The sequence below is a fragment of the Musca domestica genome, unplaced genomic scaffold, assembly GCF_030504385.1.
Source record: "Musca domestica strain aabys unplaced genomic scaffold, Musca_domestica.polishedcontigs.V.1.1 5, whole genome shotgun sequence".
In the NCBI taxonomy this organism is placed as follows: Eukaryota; Metazoa; Arthropoda; class Insecta; order Diptera; family Muscidae; genus Musca; species Musca domestica.
This window is the reverse complement of record NW_026712346.1, coordinates 1,364,099-1,389,931: the sequence shown is the minus strand read 5'-3', so window position 1 is coordinate 1,389,931 and position 25,833 is coordinate 1,364,099. Positions and strand designations below refer to the sequence as shown.

The following is a 25,833-nucleotide window of genomic DNA, read 5'->3' as shown; positions in this document are numbered from 1 at the left end:
GGAAAAATCGAAAAAAAAATCAATGGAAATTGACTAGATATGGAAATAATCCATCCAATGAGAACTTAAAATGCAAAATTCATTGGGACTGCAACCAGTGAAATACCGAATATGAAGAGCACTGTGTCAAGATGGTTTTTATTTAAAAATAAAAGTAATTCTGGGAATAAATACAAAGTTTAAAATGTAATATGCTCTACGCTCCTTAGATGCGTCCGCTCTCGGTCAATGCTCAACGACGACTGACTCATAAACTCATTTTGATAGTTGACAATTCGGCCTCTCCTGACTCTTCGTCCCTCCTGGGCGAACCATCATCAGACTCATCTTTATCTTCGATTTCGAGACTTGGATCACCATAGCACCAGGGCTTCATATGATCGGTCGACATAACACCGCAATATTTCCTTTGCTTCAAACTTAAATCCGGCAGATCCTCTACCAGATAACGATCGTTTCCGATAATTTTCGTGACGATGTATGGTCCTTTATACCGCGCATCCAACTTATGCGATTCTCCTGTAGGCTGCGGTACCGTGTCTATCACCACCAAATCGCCTTCCTTGTACTGAGTTGGCTTGGAATGACGGCTGTCAAATCTTGCTTTCCATTTTTCCTTTTGTTTCTGGATGTTAGCAACAGCCTGCTGTTGAATTACCCTAACATCGAAATTCTCTCTTTCTTCATCACCAACCGCCTGGATAATTCTATTGTAACTGACATCTCTGAGACTAAAGTTGAATATTAAGTCATTTGGACTGAACTTTGTAGTCGCATTCAGCTGCGAGTTAATACTCCACTGTATCGTCGTTGTCTCAGTGTCCCATTCTTTTGTATCACCTACTAGACATTTCAACGCATTCAAAACTGTCTGGTTGATCCGCTCGGCTTGGCCATTGGCTCTTGGTGTTCGGACTGCTGTTTGTACATGTTGTATTCCGTTGTATTCCACAAACTGTTGGAATTCTTTAGACGTGAACGCCGTTCCCTTATCCGATACAATTCTTCGTGGCTGTCCGAAAATCGACATAACTTCTCCAGGGCGTATACCATTAGCACTCACTGTATGACCTAGGAAACTTACACTTTCCTGAAGGAACGAACATTTAGTTGGCCTTAGCGTCAACCCCTCTTCTCTTATGGCGGTTAGGAACTCTTCTAGTACTTGGAGTCCTTCACTAATCGTCAAGCTCGGGATTATCACCTCATCCACATAACTTATGATGTTTCTCCGATGTTTCAACTTACGTATTATTTGGGTTATCATTTCCTGGAAGACCATCGGTGCATTTGTTAATCCGAAAGGCATTACATTATATTCATATAGACCGTCTGGTGTTATAAACGCCGTGAATTTCTTGGATTCTTCCTTGACGTGTATCTGGTAATATCCTGATGTCATGTCTAACGTTGTAAAATACTTATTTCCAGATAACAACGAAAGTTGTTCTTCAACCACTGGCATCGAGTACTGCTTTTTGATGGTGACTTCATTTAATGCTCGATAATCCGTACACATACGACTTTCACCGTTCGCCTTTTTGACCAACAATACTGATGCTGCATAGGGCGAATCACTTGGGCGAATAATACAACATCGAAGCAACTTGTCAATTATGTCTGACAGAATTTGTCTTTGAGAAAATGGAACTTGGTATCTTTTACCAACTACAGGCTTGTCCGTAGATAAACTTATTTCCATTTGTGTATTTTTACACCTTCCAAGGTCTTCAAGGGTTTCAGCAAAACAGTCCTTGAATGACGACAGTATTTGGTCTAATTTTTCCTTTTGATGCTCATCCAGACTTTCTCCGACATTAAATGTACTTGGCATTGTTGACTTTACTTTCAAGACACCATGCTCAATTGTAAGTTTTGTTTGCTTCTTACACAATACGTCTCTTCCTAAGAGAACGTCATATCGCATCAAGTCATTCGGCACTACATAAATGGTAGTCATTAAACTCTCCTCGTCGATGACAACGTTAGCCTCAAACATTTCCACCACTTCAACAATAGATCCACCAAAACCTTTCATTCTTTTTGACGTTACTTCCATATCGCAACCCTCTGGAACTACAGCTTTCCGCATTAAGGTAAAGTCGCTTCCAGTGTCCACAAAACCTTCATATGTCTTACCATTGACCGTGACATCTTTCATAACCGGTGGGCAGTAGTCCTTAGACGCTTCTGTCATTGCTGCCACAGTTGTACCTTTACCTTTGCATTGCGATGCATCGTGACCAATCTTTGCACATTTACTACACTTCGGCTTCTTCAATGGTTGTGGGCAACTAGTTGAGATATGCCCAAACCTGTTACAATTGAAACATTTTACTCCCTTGGTTGGCGCTCCACCTGAGACACTTGCGGTTTTGTCATCCTCGTCATTCTTTGTTTGCTTCCTTGCATACGTTTGTATGGTCAAATTCTCCAACGACCTTAATAATTCACTACATGTCTGCGGGTTCATAGCTAAAAGTGTTCTTGTTAAGCTGCTATCATTGAGACCATTTATGATGTACGACAGTATTGATGCCTCATCTACGCTTCCTCTTTTCCCTATGGCCAACATTGCGTAATAATATTCCACCAAAGACTCATTCGAGTTTCGTTTCCTAGCTATAAGTTCACGATGAATGTCAGCAACACTTACTCGACTTGGGAAATCCTTTAAAAATTGTTGTCTGAACTCTTTCCATGTTTCAACCACTGGTAAAGCATCTATCCACATTTTAGCAACACCACTCATTTTATGATGAACTGCAAACAAAGTTGTTTCATCTGACCATCCATGAAGCCTTTGCAACGTTTCAACCTTGTCAATGAATTGGACTGATGTAACATTTCCTTTAATTGGATCGAAGTCTGGTATCATTACTATGTAATCCTTTAAACAACCAGATGTTCCGGAACCAGATTGTCTTGATATTACTTCAGCTGGAACTTGCTGTTCTGTATCCCTTGAATTTAACCCTGCATTTGACGTAATAGCCCTTTCTGTTGAAAGTGTTGTTAACTGTTGCACACTTCTTGCTAGAGTCAACATTATATCCTTTAGCTCTCGCATTTGACTTGTTAGAGAATCATCACCCGTCTCAGCTTCATCAAATCCATGGAAATCCTCCTGTGACTCTGAATCTTCAACTTCCACTTCGTCATTTCCATTGCAAGCCATGAGTCTAGCAATTTTCTCGGACTTATTTCCTGTTCGTGGTAAGCTTCTTGCCAGTAATAATTTGTCTAGCTCCGCAACCTTTAACGAACTTATTTTCACCTTCATACTTTTCCTTGTGAATTTTCCTTTTTAATTCGTTACTTCAGCAAATCTAGAACTATTCCTTTTTTTTTAGAAGCCGCACGCCCTAAAAATATACGTTAACTTTTCCCTTTTTAAACTTCTTCTTCGGGGTTCCCCTCTTTATGTCTTGCTTTCAATCTCCTTGATGTACTATCGTTGTCCTACTCACTCACACTTTTGAGTATACCTTTGTACATTCTCCTTTGATTGATGCTTTCTCCTTTGCTCTCTTTGAGCACGTTACACACTCTCACTAAACTCACTCGAACTTTTGAGTTTAGGTGCCTTTGCGTGGTTTCTCCTTTGCTCTCTTTGAGCACGTTACACACTCTCACTAAACTCACTCGAACTTTTGAGTTTAGGTGCCTTTGCGTGGTTTCTCCTTTGGTCGTCGTTGTTGCTTTGCATTGAGCTCTTCACTACTACATCACTTTGACGCCTTAGTTTCTCAGCTCTTTGAGTATTTTTCTGCAATTCTTATCCAAAATGATGAAATTCCTTGTAGATTTCTGTTCTTATCCCACTTCTGATTCTGTCAAGATGGTTTTTATTTAAAAATAAAAGTAATTCTGGGAATAAATACAAAGTTTAAAATGTAATATGCTCTACGCTCCTTAGATGCGTCCGCTCTCGGTCAATGCTCAACGACGACTGACTCATAAACTCATTTTGATAGTTGACAACTGTTATATGCGAACTATATAAAATAGTGGAGCAAATTGAAAATTTGGAAAGAAAAGGATACATTTCCTCGGAAAATTCTTCCGAAACCTTAAAAGTAACCTTAACTCCCATGAAACGTTATACGGTGACTATGCGCTATCATCAGTAGTCAGTTTGGTTGGTACATAACAATCCCAAAAAGGGGGGATCAAACGTTTTTAGGGTCCATTTTATATAGTTTAACCAAACACAAAGGGCCTCAAATATTTTGCTCTATACTTCGCAAAAGTTACCATAGAGTTTTAAATTTTTCCTAGGGGTTTCATGAATAATCAGTTGTTCAAAATATATATCAGATGTATATCAAATGTTGGTAATTTGAGATTTTAAGAAGAACAACACATTTTTTCAAATAATTATAAGAATAGGACCATGCTTTGGTATAACCCTTATATGTGAACCTATTTCTTTCATATTACAATAATCCGCCCAATGAGAACTCAAAATGCAATTCATTGGAGCAAAATGGTAGAGCGAATTGGACATTTAGGAAAAAAAAAATTTTCCAGATATCTTAAATCGCTTTTGCAGGTCACGATATATGACCCCCGGATAAGGGTACACTCCTTTTTCAAGTATAGTTTACATTTTAACCATATTTTACTCATACGCATTTTAGCAAAAGTTGGTAATTTGAGAAGAAACCATCCTCGCAAAAAATGATCACGTTTTGGTATAACATGAAAAAATTACGAATATTATTTTTTGGATCGTTATTGAATTATACTATGAAGAAAAATATGGACTTTATGGGTTTTCCAACACACAATTTAAATGACAAAAATAAATTAATTCCTATCTTAAGGTAATGGGTGTAAAAGACCAATTATCTTTGACTATTTTGAAATCATTCAGATCAGTGTTCTATAATGCCTTAAAAAATATGCATTAAAAACTAAAAGTAGGGGCCGGCAACGCGGACCGGGCCAGCTAGTATCGTATATAAGGAGGTGCCGTTAAATTGGAGCTGTGCGAAGACCTGGACCAGCATAGACAATATTCTGTCACAGGTTGTAGCATTCATTATGAACTTCAAATACCACATCTCAAAGAATTTCGGTGGGTATTGTACCTAAAATCGTCAAAACCGAACATATATATGATATATGGGGCCTATACGAAGACCTGGACCCGCACAGACAATTTTCTGTCACAGACTGTAGTTCCCATAACGAACATCAAATACCAATTTTGAAACAAATCCGGTATATAATGTCGCTAAAATCATCAAAATACCGAATATCGGGTGGTACCGTTATATGGGAGCTATATGAAAACGTGGACCTACATGGCCCATTTACGAACTTAACCTGCCTACTGGAAAAATAAACACGTGTGCATGTAGAAAGGGAAGGGGCGAATCAGCGATTTTCCTCGCCACTTCATTTTTGATCGTTCTGAGCGTATCGTAACATTCTTTAATATCAATCACATGTAATATTCTGAAAATGCCAGTTTGTATTTTCCCTATTCCATTCTCGATAAGGACGATCTCAGGTTTATAGTCTAGGATTTCCATAGGGCCTAGGCAACCTGTAAGTAGAACCTGAAGACGAATGAATTTGTATTAGTTTCTAATGCGGCTTTTATAAAAAAAATGAGTTGAGTTCCTCTTTCCTTTTATTATTTCCTTTTTGAATCGCTTGGATAACTTTGTTCCTGACATCTTGTTTTGTTTGATAAAGTTTTTCTGACCTTTGTTTTTTTTTGGCTAATTTCCGTATCTTATTGTGATACGCCAAATCATTTCTTACTTTTTCCTTCAATAATTTTGAGACGAGTGAATTGTGTGATTATATATTTGACACTAACTTCAAGCAGTTCTTCAAAAGAATAATCTGGTTATTCACACTTACTGCATCTCATAATTTCTGACAACGTGGAATAGAATACCGTGGTGCGGTGAAGATTTCAAGTCCAAGTTCATTTTCCAACATGAACTTAATACACTGGGAATTAATAGACCGCTCTTTGTCAAATACGATTTATTTAGGTACACCAAAGTAGACAATTATATCTCTTAAAGTTTTCTAGTATCTTCGATACTTTTGCCATTCACCATTTTGCCTATTCAAAACTTTGTGAACTTGTCCATGGCGGTTAACACTCGAAACTTGTCTGCAGAGAAAATATAAATGTACATATATAGGAGTTGTTTGAAGTTTTGGAACGTTCGGATGCGCACGTACTTGTTCTCCTTGCAAATTTTGCAGATTTTGAGCAAAATTCTTATATTTCAGGTCATGGAAGGGAATTAATAATTTTCTAGAATTTGCTTTCTATTTTCGGCTTAGTTTCTATGCGCTCTATTCTGAGTTTTGATTATAATTTTCTTCTGTCTCCCTTCGTCGGTCACATTCTCTACCATTATAGAGCAACTTTTATTTTAATATTTCTAAAACAATATTGGTATAATGCTTGAATCTTGAGCATTATTGGTTCGGTAGATTTCATGCCACTAGAGACGGTTGGATTCATGTACTTTTTAGTACAGTTTTTAGATCTCATTCCAATAGATTTGGGTCTTTAATGATGTGCCGATGATAAGAGGTCCCCTGCACAAACCCTAGTAAAATTCCTCACTGTTGTAAAGGAAGTTTTTCTACATTAGACATGGAAGAAGTGTGAATTTATATCACATCTCTTCCTAGACATCTTCATTTACCGTCTCCTTGATTTGCATCTTTTTCCTTGAAATGTTTTAGTAGTGAAGAATCTATATCTATAAAAGAGCAAAATATTTGTATGTTTGTTTGTAATTTATGGACTTTACTACATTTACAGTCTCCAAATTTGGAATGCGTAACAGAATTTGAAACAAAAATAAATTTGCCAAATTATATTGAAATCAGCTGAGGTTTGAGTATAGCTCCCATATATATTCTCGGTCGATTTCACATATCTGACTCACCAAACAGTGTATGTACCTCCAATTTCAATGAAATATGGAAGGTGTGACGGAATCGGTTCAGATTGGGATATGATGATCGGTTAAGATTGGATTATGGTATTGGGCTAACAGTAAAAAACTGCAAAACAATGTAATTGAGGATACAGTTATTACTGGGAAGTATGTTGCTACGTTGAATTCGTTAATTGCAACAGAAATGCCACTCAACTTAAAAAGATTGCGGTTTCCTGCACGCTAGGCATTTGCTATGAAATTAATAAACCCGAAGGACAAACTGTCCGTGTATGCGGGCTAAATTTGGCATGTTCCTGCTTTTATCATGGCCAGCTGTTCACGCGCTGGTAGACCAAGCTATTTGTTTGATTACGCATTAAAATATTACAATAATAACGTTTTTTACATTTTTGATTTTTTTTAAACAAATATTCGTATATAAAACTTTAAATGCATATAATATCAAAAGGGGTAGCGAAGCGCACCGGGTTCAACTAGTAAATTATAAACTACTTGCATTCAGACATAAGCCTACTTAACTTAGAATATATGTCGTCAGTAAACTTTTCATAATAATGATAATAAAATAATAATAATAATAATAATAATAATAATAATAATAATAATAATAATAATAATAATAATAATAATAATAATAATAATAATAATAATAATAATAATAATAAATAATAATAATAATAATATAATAATAATAATAATAATAATAATAATAATAATAATAATAATAATAATAATAATAATAATAATAATAATAATAATAATAATAATAATAATAATAATAATAATAATAATAATAATATAATAATAATAATAATAATAATAATAATAATAATAATAATAATAATAATAATAATAATAATAATAATAATAATAATAATAATAATAATAATAATAATAATAATAATATAATAATAATAATAATAATAATATAATAATAATAATAATAATAATAATAATAATAATAATAATAATAATAATAATAATAATAATAATAATAATAATAATAATAATAATAATAATAATAATAATAATAATAATAATAATAATAATAATAATAATAATAATAATAATAATAATAAATAATATAATAATAATAATAATAATAATAATAATAATAATAATAATAATAATAATAATAATAATAATAATATAATAATAATAATAATAATAATAATAATAATAATAATAATAATAATAATAATAATAATAATAATAATAATAATATAATAATAATAATAATAATAATAATAATAATAATAATAATAATAATAATAATAATAATAATAATAATAATAATAATAATAATAATATAATAATAATAATAATAATAATATATATAATAATAATAATAATAATAATAATAATAATAATAATATAATAATAATAATAATAATAATAATAATAATAATAATAATAATAATAATAATAATAATATAATAATAATAATAATAATAATAATATAATATAATAAATAATAATATAATAATAATAATAATAATAATAATAATAATAATATAATAATAATAATATATAATATAATAATAATAATAATAATAATAATAATAATATAATAATAATAAGAATAATAATAATAATATAATAATAAATAATAATAATATAATAATATCATAATATAATAATAATATAATAATAATAAGATAATAATAATAATAATAATATAATAATAATATATAATAATATCTTGGTACCGACTAAAAAACCCACCTGCCGACCTCTGGGAGTTACTACCACCTCGGCACCACTTACGTATTACTTCGAGGTGGCTCCCGGGCTTCTAAGGCCTTCTTCTTCTTCTAGCTTGCGTCCAAGCTCCGCTATTCGTTTTGAGGTCTTAGAGGGTTGTCTAAGTCCCTCTTTTTCATTTTTAGTAGCTGCTCGCAGTATTTCGATACAGCATTCCAGATCTCTTCCGATTCTAGCATTTTCACAGCTATATTCGTCGTTGTAATTTCGCCTATTTGCAGTTCTAGTTGTGAGCGTAGGTTTACCCACCGACGGCATGAGAAGAATGTGTGTTCTGCGTCGTCTAAAGTGTCTTCTTCATACAAACAAAAAGGGGATTCACTCTTTCCGTGCTTAAACAGATATTTACGGAAATATCCATGTCCGGAGAGCATCTGTGTTATGTAATAATTTACATTGCCGTGCTTTCGTTTTGTCCATGCTTTAATGTCTGGAATAACCCTCGCTGTCCATCTTCCGTATGTCTCTAGATGCCAGCGTGTCTGCCAGTTTTCGAAAGTTTCCTCTTTTATTTGGGCAAGTTCTGCGACTTCATGTTGGCGACGCTTTACCTCGAATAATTTTCGCCGTTCTTCTGCTATTAAATCAATAGGGACCAAACCCGCTATGACTTGTATCGCTGGTCCTGAGACTGTGCGGTATGCAGATGCCACTCTCAGCGCCGCTGTTCTTTGAACCTTTAGCAGTTTCTGTGCCCTCTGCTTATTGAGCATGCTCCCAGCCCAGATTTCGCATCCGTACAGTAGAATGCTGTTACATGCCTCCAACAGTAGCCTCCTCTTACAGGATAGGGGCCCTCCAATATTTGCCATTAACCTACTTAGCTGCATCGTGATAGTAGTAGCCTTCTCAGCTGCATGACTTAGCTGCGACGAAAACGTAAGTTTGTTGTCGAGCCTTATACCGAGGTACGTTATGGCTTTTTGCGTCCGAAAGGTAATGCTGTTCACATGCATGTCGATTTCTGCTGGAATATGTTGCCTGGTCAATAATACCAGCTCTGTTTTCTGCATGGCTAGCTCTAATCCATGCGATATCAGCCATGCTCTGACCCGGATCATGACTTGTTTCAGCTTACGTTGGGCATCGTCTGTGGTTCTGGCCTGGATGACGGCAGCAATATCATCTGCATATCCTACTAAAAAGGTGTTCTCAGGCATATCTAAATTTAATATTCCATCATAGCTGATGTTCCATAGGTCGGGGCCTAGGATGGAACCCTGCGCAGCTCCTGATGTTATCTGCACCTCTCTGTTTCCATCGCGTGTGCTGTATTTAAGCACTCTTCCACTTAGGTAGCTTTTTATTACTATCATGAGATACTTAGGGATCTTAAAATTAGATTCCATAGCGTGTATAACGTCTGTCCACCTCAGGCTATTGAAAGCGTTTTTCACATCAAGTGTGGCTAATAGTACTACCGGCCTGCTGTAGTTATTTCGTTGCTGAGCAGCGGAAAACACATCCACTACTTCCTTAATTGCACCGATTGTTGACTTTCCACTTCTGAACCCATGTTGCCTCTCAGACAATCCTCCTTCTAAGTTTACAGCATCTTCTATCCTTTTCTTTAACAGTCTCTCAAACAATTTTCCAGCAGTACTTAGCATGCACAGTGGTCTGTACGATGACGGTGCTGTTGGATCTCCTTTGCCTTTGCTAATGAGCACAAGTTGCTGCTCCTTCCAAGGCGCTGGGAAGATTCCCTCTGCTAAGCAGTGGTTGTACATTCTCAGTAATGAGTGTGGTCGTGCATCAGCTATCTCCTTAAGGACTTCCGCCGGAACACCATCTGGCCCTGGGGCCTTATTGTTTTTTAATTTTTTAGCAGCCGCTTGCAGTTCTTCTAGTGTAAAAGATATGGGAGCATCTATGGGTTCAGAAATAGGTTCGTCTGTCCTTATTTCGTGTGATGGGAACAGATTATTTACAATGTTTGCCATTTGTTCTTCATTCAGTCCATATACTGGGGCTTGAGCTCCCAGTTTCTTCATGACTAATTTGTATCCGAGTCCAAACGGATCTCTGTTAATGTCCTCCCTTAGTTCTTCCCATTTGCTTCTTTTGCTATCTCTAATCGCAGTTTGAAGTGCCTTTTTTGCTTCCTTGTACTGAGCATGTTCTATGTTTGCAGGGCCTCTACGTTTAGCTCTTGTAAACTTCCTTCTTCGGCTGAGGCAAATCCTTCTTAATTCGTCGACTTGGCTATTCCACCAATATACTGGCAGTTTACCAGCACCCAGGGTTTTTAGCTTCGGCATAGACTTGTTGCACCCTTTGGTTATTACATGCATGGTTCTGCCCACCACTTCAGTTGCAGTACCCTCTAATGATAATGTTTCACTTTGCCTGTCTATTTCTGCTATTAGAGCGGATCTATCTAACCTTTTTGCATTCCATTTTCGAGTACCTTCTCGTGCCTTTTGTGTGGTGGCTTCTCTGGTTGCTTGAACGGTATAGGAGATATATTGGTGATCACTTGCCGTATAAATCTCGAGGACTTTCCAATTAATAATTTTGCTCGCCAAATTTTCCGATACCAGTGTGATATCAGGTATGGTACCATTGCAGCCCGGTCGTCTAAATGTTGGGGAACATCCCACATTTGCGACCACAAGACCTAATCTGGCCATCATGTCTAATATTCGTCTGCCCCTTGAGTTTGTTACTCCTGAGCCCCACTCTATTGCTTGAGAGTTGAAATCTCCTGCTATAATAATGAACCCATCGATGTTCCTGGCAGTATCTTCTATCGCGTTAAGTTTCGATTGAAATTCCTCTATACAGTCACTGGGCGTAAGGTAGCAGCTTATAATTGTTACATCGACGAACTGTGTCCAGACGTAACCATTTCCTTTTCCTTCGTTTCTTGGGCTCATGGTCTTCTTATCGGTAATCCATATGGCAGCTGTCTTTGATTCATCCTCGAACCACAACCCGCATGTTTTTGGTGAGTACTGTTCACTGATAATCATGATTTCTGCTTCCTGCTCTCTAATTATTTGCGGAAGGATAGCGTCAGCGATTTTTCCTCGATGCATATTAAGCTGTAGGATTTTCATAGCTACTGCTGTTTACTTGAGGGACAGCTCCGGGATCCAGGAAGATGCTCTAAGTTATTTTTCTTTTGTTCGACGCATATGCAACATTTTGGTTTGTTTTTGCACTGTTTAAGTTTGTGCCCCTTTTCTCCGCAGCGGATGCACAGATCCATACCCTTTCTGTCAGGCCCTTTGCATTCATACTGCTTGTGTCCGGTACCAAAACATCTGTAACAGCGTTTAGTTTCTTCTCTGTACTTCACTATGCAGCTTGTCATTCCAACCTTCAACCGTTTTGTTTCCAGGATTCTGTTGGCTTCCATTACGGGTAACGTCACGAAAGCTCTTTTTTGTTCCCGATAATTTGGAGCTGTAAGGTGTACCCCAATGTCTGCGATTGCAGCTTTTGTAGCATCATGTACCGCAAGTTGTACCTCCTCTGTAGTCGTCAAGGTGTCTAGGTCTTGTATTTCGATGGTGGCCTTAGGCTTTCTTTCCTCTACTGAAGCTGCTTCCTTAAGGGTGACTTTAATGGCCTCACAGAACTTTTCATGTTGTCCACCTTTTGCCATGACCAAAAGTATTGCCCCTGTTTTGGTTTTGCTAATGGATCGTATAGCTACTTCTGTTTCTTCAGGTCTGACATTTTGCCTGATATTTTTAAGAACGTCTGAGTAACTGTGCCCAGAGCTTGGCTTAATAATTACCGCATCGGGTCTATTCTTAGCCTTCTTCTTCCGATTCTTGCTTACGATTTTCCATTTTGCGTCATCTTCCGCTTGTGTTCGGATCGGTATAACATTCTTGGAAGTATCTACAGCCTTCTTCTTATGCCTTTTTTCCGGGTTAGTTTCGACTGGACTTGGCGCACTTCTCTTATATTGAGAAGCCTGAGGCGTTTGCGGCGGCAAACACATCATTTGCTCTATTCTTGGAAGATTGTTTGCTTGTCTCTCTTTCTCTGCTGCTTTCCAGTTCCTTCTGTAATCGGCAATTACGTCCAGTAACTCGTCTAATTCAGAGACTCCAGTTTGTACGTCTCTACTAATGTTCCGCTGTTTATTTATTGCTTCTCGCATTTTCTAAAGCTTCCTCCTCTGATGCTCTCATTTGCAGTATGTACTCTTGTTTGGGAGAGTGCATAGCCGGAGCTATAAGTGTTTCTGCTACTGCTGTTGACTGTGGAGTTTTACCGTTTATTAGCACAGCTTCTTCAGCTTCTACAGCTACTATCGGTGAATTTACTGGTGTGCGTTTTGTCCTTGAGCTGATTCGAAAGGCGCTTACTGTATCTTCCGTGGATTTTGGGGTTTCTGTTGTCATCATTTTTTGTTGTTGGGTCCCAACTCAGAGCCGTTATCCTTATGCGTAATGCAGTTGCTCCTTAGTGACCCCGAGGGTGCCTTTGCAAGCAGTGAGGTCCTCGCAAGGGTTGACACAAGGCTTTATGGGCACTTATGTTCAGAGCCGGGTCGAGCACTAATCAAGATGTTATCAACTGAACCTGCAAGGCCAATTGAATGGCGACGAAATAAAGAGCGTTTTCTAAGTCCTTGCCAGGGTTTTAGTGGGACGGAAGACACGCACGTCATTAGCCTGAAAGCCATTTCGGCGGGATTTCACTCCCACTTACTGAGGTAACAGAATGGCATGTGTGCCAGCCAGAGGCAATCAGTTTCATAATGTATTCGTATCGTATACCATTTACATAGCCAGGTCGACGTCTTGATTGAGGGACCACGGAGGCATCACTCTCCGATTTACTTTATCGTTAAAAGCACCCCCTGTGGGTGGCTGCATAATTAGATGGCGGCTTCCATTCGCCATGTCGTGAGAGGCTTCATCGGACGTTAATGTCTTTTTATAACCTATCCTCGGCCTTCACCGCTCAATGGTCTGGGACTGCTTATTTTATTCGCAGCTAACCTACATATCTGGAGGCCGTTCAGTTATCCGCACCTACTGACCCACCTAGTAGCTTTGAGCTTAAGCACTAGGAATAATAACATAGGATAATATAATAATAGGATAATATAATAATAGGATAATAATAATAATAGGATAATAATAATACTAGGATACTCATAATAATAGGATACTAATAATAATAGGATAATAATAATAATAGGATAATACTAATAATAGGATAATAATACTAATAGGATAATAATAATAATAGGATAATACTAATAATAGGCTAATAATAATAATAGGATATAATAATAATAGGATAATAATAATAATAGGATAATAATAATAATAGGATAAAATAATAATAGGATAATAATCATATAGGATAATAATAATAATAGGATAATAATAATAATAGGATAATACTAATAATCGGAGAATAATTAATAATAATAATAGGATAATAATAATAATAGGATAATAATAATCATAGGATAATAATAATAATAGGATAATAATAATAATAGGATAATAATAATAATAGGATAATAATAATAATAGGATAATAATAATAATAGGATAATAACTAATAATAGGATAAATAATATAATAGGATAATAATAATAATAGGATAATAATAATAATAGGATAATAATAATAATAGGATAATAATAATAATAGGATAAACTAATAATAGGATAATAATAATAATAGGATAATAATAATAATAGGATAATAATAATAATAGGATAATATAATAATAGGATCAATAATAATCATAGGATAAGAATAATAATAGGATAATACATAATAATAGGATAATAATAATAATAGGATAATAATAATAATAGGAATACATAATAATAGGATAATATAATAATAGGATACTAATAATAATAGGATAATAATAATAATAGGATAATAATAATAATAGGATAATAATAATAATAGGTAATAATAATAATAGGATAATAATAATAATAGGTACTAATAATAATAGGATATAATAATAATAGGATTATAATAATAATAGGATAATAATAATAGGATAATAATAATAGAATAGATAATAATAATAGGATAATAATAATAATAGGATAATCATAATAATAGGATAATAATAATAATAGGATAATAATAATAATAGGATAATATAATAATAGGATAATAATAATAATAGGATAATAATAATAATAGGATAATAATAATAATAGATAATAATAATAATAGGATAATAATAATAATAGGATAATAATAATAGGATAATAATAATAATAGGATAATAATAATAATAGGATAATAATAATAATAGGATAATAATAATAATAGATAATAATAATAATAGGATAATAATAATAATAGGATAATAATAACTAATAGGATAATAATAATAATAGGATAATAATAATAATAGGATAATAATAATAATAGGATAATAATAATAATAGATAATAATAATAATAGGATAATAATAATAATAGGATAATAATAATAATAATAATAATAATAATAATAGATAATAATAATAAGATAATAATAATAATAGGATAATAATAATAATAGGATAATAATAATAATAGGATAATAATAATAATAGGATAATAATAATAATAGGATAATAATAATAATAGGATAATAATAATAATAGGATAATAATAATAATAGGATAATAATAATAATAGGATTAATAATAATAATAGGATAATAATAATAATAGGATAATTATAATAATAGAATAATAATAATAATAGGATAATAATAATAATAGGATACTAATAATAATAGGATAATAATAATAATAGGATAATAATAATAATAGGATAATAATAATAATAGGATAATAATAATAATAGGATAATAATAAATAGGATAATAATAATAATCATAATAATACTAATAATAATAATAATAATAATAATAATACTAATAATAATAATAATAATACTAATAATAATATAATAATAATAATAATATAATAATAATAATAATAATAATAATAATAATAATAATAATAATAATAATAATAATAATAATAATAATAATAATAATAATAATAATAATAATAATAATAATAATAATAATAATAATAATAATAATAATAATAATAATAATAATAATAATAATAATAATAATAATATAATAATAATAATAATAATAATAATAATAATAATAATAATAATAATAATAATAATAATAATAATAATAATAATAATAATAATAATAATAATAATAATAATAATAATAATAATAATAATAATAATAATAATAATAATAATAATAATAATAATAATAATAATAATAATAATAATAATAATAATAATAATAATAATAATAATAATAATAATAATAATAATAATAATAATAATAATAATAATAATAATAATAATAATAATAATAATAATAATAATAATAATAATAATAATAATAATAATAATAATAATAATAATAATAATAATAATAATAATAATAATAATAATAATAATAATAATAATAATAATAATAATCAATAAAATTGATAGATTTAGATTTAATTTAGAATTGAAAAAAATGCTTTAAGATTTACTATAACCCTTGGTCTATCTTTTTTCAGAAATGCGTGCAGCCATTCCACCAGGGATTAGGGTAGTTAGAGGACCAAACTGGATTTGGCAAAATCAAGGTAAATAGTTGAATATTTTGGTTTACACTTTTTTACATATAAATTAATGTAATTAATGCATTTAATGTATATGTTTCTCAATAACCATTATCTTGGTGAATTCTGTCTGCTGTTTTATATACTCTCCATTTTGCGGCAATACTATAAATTTTGTTTGCGGATTCGAACGTTTTTGAAAATACTCTTTAATTTATTCTTCTCTATATATACTTATTCTGGATGATATAGAGTTGAAATCACAAGTTATCAAAATCATAAGCAGTATAATCAAAGGAAAAAGTCCCTGTTTTTATTTTATAACTGTAAAACATGAAATCACATAGTAGTAATAAGCATTCTATAATTTTTCAAAATTTGCCTCACAAAAACATGAAAAGCCATGATTACAATTAGTTCTTGAGTCGTAATTCTTGATAATTTTCTTCTTATAAAACTATGTCCTTGTCAAATTGATGTTAAATTTAAACTATTTTAGCCGGTTCTAGCCATTGCTAGACTTATAGCTCAGTAGTTACGTGTAAAGTTTGAATTTTTTATGTATTGATAAATATTTTATTTATATTTTTTAAAAGTATGCGTTTTTAAAAGAAGTAACATATATCTCTGAAGAAAAAAACAAGGATGCAACTTTGTTGTGTCAATTTTAGGAATTAGCATCGAAAGTTCTTCTTGACCACCTTATTTGATAAAGGAAACCCATCCGGAAATCCCACAGTGACCAGACTTATATTTCATATTGTCACTCCAAGAAGAAATTGGTTTGGTTTGGGAAAACTAACTACACGCGATACTTTAACGTCGGGGTCACAAAATGATGAGGTCGACTTCTAACCTCGTCACAAAGCGGTGTAACTAGAAAAAGAAAAGGAAAACGCCGCGAAATGATGTTTTTCGTTCCGTGGCTGGAAGAGAACTCAATTTATTTAAAAACATTTTCTTAACACTAAACCTTACATCTAATACATTTACACATGCATTTTATTTACTAATGCACGCTGTGCGTTAAATATCTAATGCACCCCACGCACACATTACGTTGTGGGAGAAAACGAAACGTACCTAATTTGTGATCGACCCTTTCTTATCTTCTATTTATGGCCGTGACATTTATTACATTATTTTTTACCGACCATAAACCTAGCATATGGAAAACACATGCATATTAAGTGTTTTCTTTAATTAACTAATTTACATTCTTCGGAAAAGACAAATAAAAATCAGATAAGAATTTAAAGAAGTACATTCAACACACAAAATATTTTTATAACATGTACAGTTTCTTCAAAACTAAACATACTCCCGGCCTTTAATGATCCTAATCTGTTAACAAATTAGATCGATCGATTCTATTTTTTTAAATTATATAAAATAAACATCATTTTCTTAATATTAAGAATTGAATAAAACTGTGCTAAAGTTATATCTTATTTTATAATTAATTTCTAACGTAATAATAATCTCCGAAGTATGCTACTTGAAACTAGGTAATTGCACCCATGACATCCACCAACCAGATGACCAGATACCTGTGATATTTTTTAAATCCTTGTCATAATTCAATGACACATCTTCTGCATGGATACGTCGTTATTTATACCCATGTTGTTATGTTCAACACGACTTCTGAACCATCCCAGGCGTTCCAGACGGAAGTTATCAATCTTCTCTTTATATCCATCGCTACTACAATCCTTGGCCGGGGTTTCACTTTCTTCTTCGTCAGGTGGAGCAAATACAGGATTCTTGTGTTCCTGCATATTCCTTGTTGGCAGCCCTTCTTCAATTTTAATTTTACGCTTTATTTTTTCTTCGACTCGCGGAGCATCAACGCGAACGTTTTCATTTTTTCATTTGATAGCTTCTAAGTCCTCAACTACCTTTTGATGAGTCCCTAAACTACCTGAAACACTATCAACATACGTCATGTTCACCTTATTAGGTGCTATTCTTGTATTGTTCCCACTTCTCACTATGCGGTAACAAAATCTAAGAAAATGTTAATAACTTATGTAGTCATCTTGTTTTCCAACTACATTTAAATACCGCACGTATTGTGACGATAATGTTTGAAAGTTCCTATCGATGTTTTCTATTCTTGAGAAAATACCTCTTCTAACCTCCTCCCAAAAATCAAATGCTGCATCCATAAAGTTTACCGTTATTTCAATATCTGGCGGCTGTGGATGGAGCAGTAGGGCATTTCTCCCATACTGTTCCGAAGAACTACAGCTGTTCACCTCAGCTAAATAATCGATATCTAAACGTGGAATTTCAATGGGCACAAAAACACCTATGCCGTTTAGAACTCTCTCGATATTTTTAGTCGCATACCGCACTCCCAAGGTGTCTATGCAATCCGAGTATGTAAATTTTTTCATACGGCGGATTTCCTTTTCGTTATCTAAATATTCCTTTCTTGTTTCTGTAAAGGAACTACCTAATTTGGTACATTTAGTTACACAAAACATAGCAATTTATTCCAGTTCTAAATAAAGCGATACAATATACTCGCTCAACATCCTTTGATGTTGAATGAATTAAACAAAATTCATTTTGACGAAATATATGTGCACTCAAAAAATAAACGAATAAACTAGTCACTTTAAACTACATGTCTGTTGCGTTAATATATGGAGAGATAGATCGACAGAATCTTTCACTACGTACCTATCATGTCTCTTTTTACACAACGAAAATATCTAGCACTATCTTTGCTTCAACAGTGTACCTTTTACGTCGCTACAATTTATAAGCCTAACACACTTCACTACTACGGAAATGCACGCCTATCACCTTATTTATTTCGCATAAACTCGGTCGTTTCCCAGGGTGTTAGTACACCTCTTACCGTGGCTATTTCCTCGGTTTCTTTTACCGTGTTTGTTGGAATAGTTTGACTTGTTGACCATTCCAGCTGTAATTACCGTCATTGTTGCCACCGTTATTACGACCAGTCCCTCTTTGATAGTTTTTACTATAAGCACGTCCGTGGTTACATATATACATTATACTTGAAGCATTTGTACTAACTTCAGTACTTGTGTTTATGAATTTACTTATCGAATCATTTAAGTTTGAAAAAGTACCGGCTTCCATGACAAGTTTGACCCGTTCATTGGAAGCGTTTTTTTAGAGTCTTAATTATATCCTCTATTGTTACTCCTGAGCTGATTAGATATGGTATGGATCTTGTGGCCAAACTTGAAAATTCTGTTGCTGATTGAGGCATTTTAGCTGTTGGCTCTTCCTGTCCTTAAAGTAACCTGTTTAGTGACTTGCTTAAAGATTCATTATCCTCCTCATTGTCCTCTAAATTGGGGTTAATTTCATTTAAATATATATATATATATATATATATATATATATATATATATATATATATATATATATATATATATATATATATTTATATATATTTATATTTATTTGTGTGTTCTGGTCCATGGGAGTATTTTTATCCAGCCATGTGGAGTACTGGATTTTAACATGGTTAGGGCAACAATCAAAGAAATGAAAGTCTCGTCTCGTTTCGTTTTGTTTCGGAATAAAGAATTACTCCAAAGTTTAATTATTAGCAACTTAAATAAATTTTATTGCTTGAATATATACGAACCAGAACATAAACCAAATGTAAATTTTACTCAGCCAACCCTGAAGCAACCCTGATATAATTTTAATGATAGTTACAATAATTATTATAAAATAAATAGTAGGACGCTCAACCTTAAGCACAATGTCATTTACTACATTGGCAATTGGTCTGTCTATTTAAGATTCTGAGCCACCCATTTTTTAACAATTTACTACAAAGCTGATCAAGATTATATAGGTTTAATGGGATTTATGTTTGAGTTGTGAAGACTAGGAAAAAACTAATACATACATATACAGATGCATAAATACATACATACATTACATACATAAAAGTAAGAGTAGCAAGCATTCTCCTCAAGTGGTTTTTAACTGAATGAAAATTAATCCGCTGATACAATAGATTACTGCTGCATCTGGTGATGTTGTTTTAAGGATTTGTTCTGTTAATGTAGTTCCGGCTCTAACTCAAAGTTTAAAAGTTCCGCTACTTTGATGAGCTGTAGTCAGGAATCTTTGGGATTAAGTTGAGTAGGTTTGAGATTACCGAACTACGAGGACGAGTATATATATATATATATATATATATATATATATATATATATATATATATATATATATATATATATATATATATATATATATATATATATATATATATATATATATATATACTATTTGAAGAACTGATAGAACGGCAAAAGATAATCTCTGGGTCATATCTGCTTTGTTAACTCAAAACAAGGACATAAAACTATAAAGAAAGAACAAAATGCATATGGCCTCCATTAGGCAATATTACGATATGCCAAAAATGCATTGGAAATATTACAGAAATGTGTTAATTGTTGCAATTGGCGGAAGAGTCAAGAGATAAATGCTCAATTGCATCGAAAATAATTAAAAGTTAGATATATGTTGATGATGTATTGACTGGAGGTCATTCTCTTGCCTCAGCTTTGGAAGCGGAAAAACAATTAATTTGTGTTTTGAATTTGGCTGGATTTCCGTTAAAGAAGATAACGGCAACTCATCCGACCCTTCTTTCTAACGTCCGATCAGAAGATCTGCTAAATGAAGAATTAAAGATATGAGTTCAACAAAGACATTAGGTATTCGTTGGAATGACTTAACTGACTCATTTTCTTATAGTATGAAGTCACTAGAGGTGACCGATAACTAAAAGGAAAATCTTTTCCATTTCGAAATTATTTGACCCAGCAGGGCGGTTAACGCCTTTAATTATACAGGCAAAAATTTTGGTCTTAGTTAGAAGGTGTTAATTCTATTCAAATACCAAGATGGATTAATTATTGCCTAGGGGGCAATATACAATTTCATGGATTTTGTGACGCTTCTGAGAAAACGTAGTGTGCACACAGAATCAAAGTCATCAGTAAACTTGTTAATAGCGCAAAGTAAAGCTGCTCCATTAAAAAGGGTAAGCTTGCCAAGATTAGAGCTTTGTGGTGCCGTATTGCTCTCATCTCTGGTGAAGTACACCTAAGTCTGTTTTTACACGATCTTTTTGTACACGGTTTTGATATAACACGGTTTGAAAATTGAATATTTTTAATTTTTTACACGATTTTATTCCATTTAGCACGATTTGAAATTTGATGTACTTAAATTCTTTTTGTCAAATTTAATTTTTGCGCAGTATGTTCGTATCACAAAAAAGTATGAATAAATAAAGGTAAGCCAAAAAATATTTTGTATTTATACAGTTATTTATGTTTTTTAATTTTGTTAAATATCTTATGTATTTTTTACACGGCTTCTTCTGGAACCAATCTACCGTGTAAAAACAGACTTAGGTGTATGTTGTTTCCAAATTAGATGTGAAAAAATATTCTGTCCACATGTGGACAGATTCAACAATTGTATTGGCATGGTTGCAAAAACATCCATCCACATGGAATACTTATGTTGCAAATAGAACCGAACCTATATATTCAAAAATATCGAAAATGTAACTTGGAGACACGTTTCTTCGAAATGTAATCCCGCAGACTTTGGAACAAGAGGTTAGAGTTAAGTAAATGTTCGCTATGGTGGAATGACCCAACCTGGTCATTAAATCCTGGTAGTAATTGGCCAGAATCGAATATGGTTTCGAAACATCCACGAGAAAAGCGAAATATTGAAGTACATTGTGCACCAATTATTGAGAAAAATGATTATAAAGAATTGATTAAAAAATTTTCTTCTTATAACAAAACATTGTGGATTATAGAATATATGTATCGTATGAAGAATAAACGAAAAGAAAATTAATATTCAGAGGTAGGAAGTGGAAAGCCTCTGTCTCAAGATGAGTTCTAGTAAGAATGGCACAAAGGGTTAATTATCCACAAGAATATAATGATTTAAATTATTCAAAAATTGTATCACGAAAAAGTCCGCTACGTGCATTGAATCCATTTTTAGATGATAATGGGGTAATGAGAGTTAATGGACGTCTAGCCAATACAAATGTTTCTAATGACGAATGATTTCCAATAATATTACCAAGTTCATCTCATTTATGTAATATATTCTTGGAATTTATCCACAAAACATTAATGCATGCTGATGTAAGACTTATGATGTCCACGCTTCAAAGGCAATTTTACAGTCCAATATTAAGAAGAACCGTTAAAAAATTGATACACAATTGTGTGATTTGTGCAAGGTACAAGCTAAAGGTGAAATCACAGAAAATGGCGGCATTGCCTTTAGAAAGAACTTCTCTTTCGCTTCCCTTAACTTATGTTGGAACAGACTTTGCAGGTCCATTTCAGATTAAAAGTGGCAATTTGAGAAATTCACCGTATCAAAAGTCTTATGTATGTATATTTGTATGTTTTTCGACAAAAGCAATACATCTTGAAGCGTGTTCGTCACTATCTACAGAAGCGTTTCTTGCAACATTTACACGTTTCATAGGTAGAAGAGGTATACCTAGATGCTTAATGTCAGATAATGGAACCAATTTTGTGGGTGCCAGTCGTGGTCTTTCGAGTGAATATCAAGAATTCACAAAAAAAATCATCCAAAGAAATTTCAGAAAAATATATTGTTAATGGCTTCGAGTGGAAGTTTATTCCACCTAGCGCTCCACATATGGGAAGCAGGTGTTAAAAGTTTTAAGACACAATTCAAAAAGGTTATGTCTGAAAGGAAATTCAATTTTGAGGAATTTTCCACTATTTTAGTGAGAATAGAGAGTGTTTTGAACTCTAGGCCCTTAACACCAGTGTCAGAGGATCCAGAAGATTTAGAGGCTTTAACCCCGGCACATTTCCTAAGAGGTTGCCCATTTTTATTCGCTCCGGAAATGCTTATTGACGATTTATCGCTGATAAATCGTTGGGAAAAAATAAAAGCCCTACATCATAGGAACTCCATAAAAGATAAAAATTGCAATATTCTAAACGAAATATTTAAGAGAATGACTTGTTACTAGTCAAGGATGAACTGCTACCTCCGAATGACTGAAAAATGGGACGTGTGGTAAAAGAGCATGAAGGGCATGATGAACACGTAAGAGTAGTTGATGTAAAAACTACAAGAGGTATCATATCTCGTCCAATTGTGAAGTTATTTGTACTCCCAGTCAGTGGTTGTCAGTAGAAATGTAATACATGAGCATGTGTGTCAAAACCGTTATTAAATGCCTAACATGTAATGCTTTGAATGACTCTATTTTTTTTATATCCTTTCTTCCAATATATTTCTTGCAGTTACATAATCATGAATATGGGCCAAGATGAAGTCTGTCAGGTTTGCTACGACATTCATCACCTGAGGAACTGTCCCGCATTTAAAGTGATGACAGTAGAGCAAAGGGAGAGTGTGGTATTGGCCCGCAGGGACTGCAAGAAGTGCCTCGGACGAAACCACGTAGCTAGATTTTGTTCCTGGCCAGGGACATGTCGTATGTGTGGTTCTCGCCACAATACGATGCTGCATCGTCCTGTAGTAGCAGGTCTAACTGGCAAAGAGCGCAGCAAAACCAACAGCAACAACAAATTCTAGCACAGCTTCAAATAAGGAACGGGCGGACTATCACAGGGACTACACTAAGGCAACAAAAAAAAAAAAAAAAACACGAAAGCAAAACCAGACTAAAAAATCAAACATCAATAAACAGCAGCGACAAAATCGAACAATAAACAGAAGCGACAAAAGACAAAGCAAAATAAAGAACAAAGCCGACATGCCACCCAACAGACCGTATAAAAACCCGAAGAAAAGCCTTTAATGCGTGCTTGAAAAAATAGCAACGGCATTAACTGTTGCACCAGTGCAAGGGGCCCGGCATGTTGGGAATGGACCCAACCCGATAGACGACGACATCGACATGGACCTTATCGATCTCGATGTCGTCACATCTCTTCTTGAAGTTTATCGAAGTGAAACTTTGTAAAGATCGCCAGAATTAAAAATTGACCGACTGCGTCATTTTAAGTTGAATTAATAATTAAAAGTGCTTTTTCTTTTGTGCAGACAACAACTCAGTAGATTTTGAACCACAACAAGTCCATACGACGGTATTGGAACTTGTACAGTATGAGATATGGAGGTGGTTTTACAAATGTGTAGCATAATTGTACGAAAACTAGTAAATGGTTCAAAATTGAGCATTGGGTAAGGTGATAGAGTTAAATTCTGAAATAAAATACAAAGGCTTACCTCAAACTATTGGAACGAATCTATAGTTTTGAGTTGGATTTTTCCCTGACGAAGAAGCGGGCTTTTGCTAACAATATAGTAAGGTGGGACATTTCATTGTTGCTTTGATTCAATAGATGTCATTGGTAGTAAAACAAATATGTTAAGTCACAATATCGTGACATAGCATTATGTTAAAATCTAACAGAGCTCACACTTTTATAGAATTTTCGAAGATTTTTATCCATTCAAAGTACAAGGAAGTGTTCAGGAATCGGTTTTTGAGAGCATATATATTACTTTTCTCCGCGGTTTGCCGCCATTTTTCGGCGATTTGGAATAACACATTTCTGTAATATTTCCAATGCATTTTTGGCATATCGTAATATTGCCTAATGGAGGCCATATGCATTTTGTTCTTTCTTTATAGTTTTATGTCCTTGTTTTGAGTTAACAAAGAGATTATCTTTTATCTTATTTGAAGAACTGATAGAACGGCAAAAGATAATCTCTGGGTCATATCTGCCACGGTTGCCATTTCAGACATATTCGTTGCCATCAGAAAAGATGTCCATTAATTATAAATTTAATTATAAACTTTGCCGAGAGACCAACCCAACATTGTTAACTCAAAACAAGGACATAAAACTATAAAGAAAGAACAAAATGCATATGGCCTCCATTAGGCAATATTACGATATGCCAAAAATGCATTGGAAATATTACAGAAATGTGTTATTCCAAATCGCCGAAAAATGGCGGCAAACCGCGGAGAAAAGTTATATATATGCTCTCAAAAACCGATTCCTGAACACTTCCTTGTACTTTGAATGGATAAAAATCTTCGAAAATTCTATAAAAGTGTGAGCTCTGTTAGATTTTAACATAATGCTATGTCACGATATTGTGACTTAACATATTTGTTTTACTACCAATGACATCTATTGAATCAAAGCAACAATGAAATGTCCCACCTTACTATATTGTTAGCAAAAGCCCGCTTCTTCGTCAGGGAAAAATCCAACTCAAAACTATAGATTCGTTCCAATAGTTTGAGGTAAGCCTTTGTATTTTATTTCAGAATTTAACTCTATCACCTTACCCAATGCTCAATTTTGAACCATTTACTAGTTTTCGTACAATTATGCTACACATTTGTAAAACCACCTCCATATCTCATACTGTACAAGTTCCAATACCGTCGTATGGACTTGTTGTGGTTCAAAATCTACTGAGTTGTTGTCTGCACAAAAGAAAAAAC

General features: G+C 33.2%; 2 protein-coding genes across 4 annotated transcripts in view; one reads left to right on the top strand and one right to left on the bottom strand.

Annotated features, from left to right (window-relative positions):
• Window positions 1-25,833, top strand: part of LOC101890066 (E3 ubiquitin-protein ligase MIB2-like) — a 305,563-nt gene that overhangs the window by 24,151 nt on the left and 255,579 nt on the right. For all 3 annotated transcript variants that reach the window (XM_059128312.1, XM_059128314.1, XM_059128313.1), the window contains exon 3: window positions 16,257-16,325. In XM_059128312.1, the coding sequence (XP_058984295.1) occupies window positions 16,259-16,325 (67 nt within the window). In that variant the 5' untranslated portion in view covers window positions 16,257-16,258. The remainder of the gene's footprint in view (window positions 1-16,256; window positions 16,326-25,833) is intronic.
• Window positions 123-3,981, bottom strand: LOC131805076 (uncharacterized). The gene has a single exon (XM_059128315.1). The coding sequence runs from the start codon at window positions 3,281-3,283 to the stop codon at window positions 248-250; it is 3,036 nt and encodes a 1,011-aa protein (XP_058984298.1). The 5' UTR covers window positions 3,284-3,981; the 3' UTR covers window positions 123-247.

What these genes read in the sequence shown, in the direction of transcription:
- LOC131805076 (XM_059128315.1), bottom strand. Translation starts at nt 3,283, where the DNA reads ATGAAGGTGAAAATAAGTTCGTTAAAGGTTGCGGAGCTAGACAAATTA.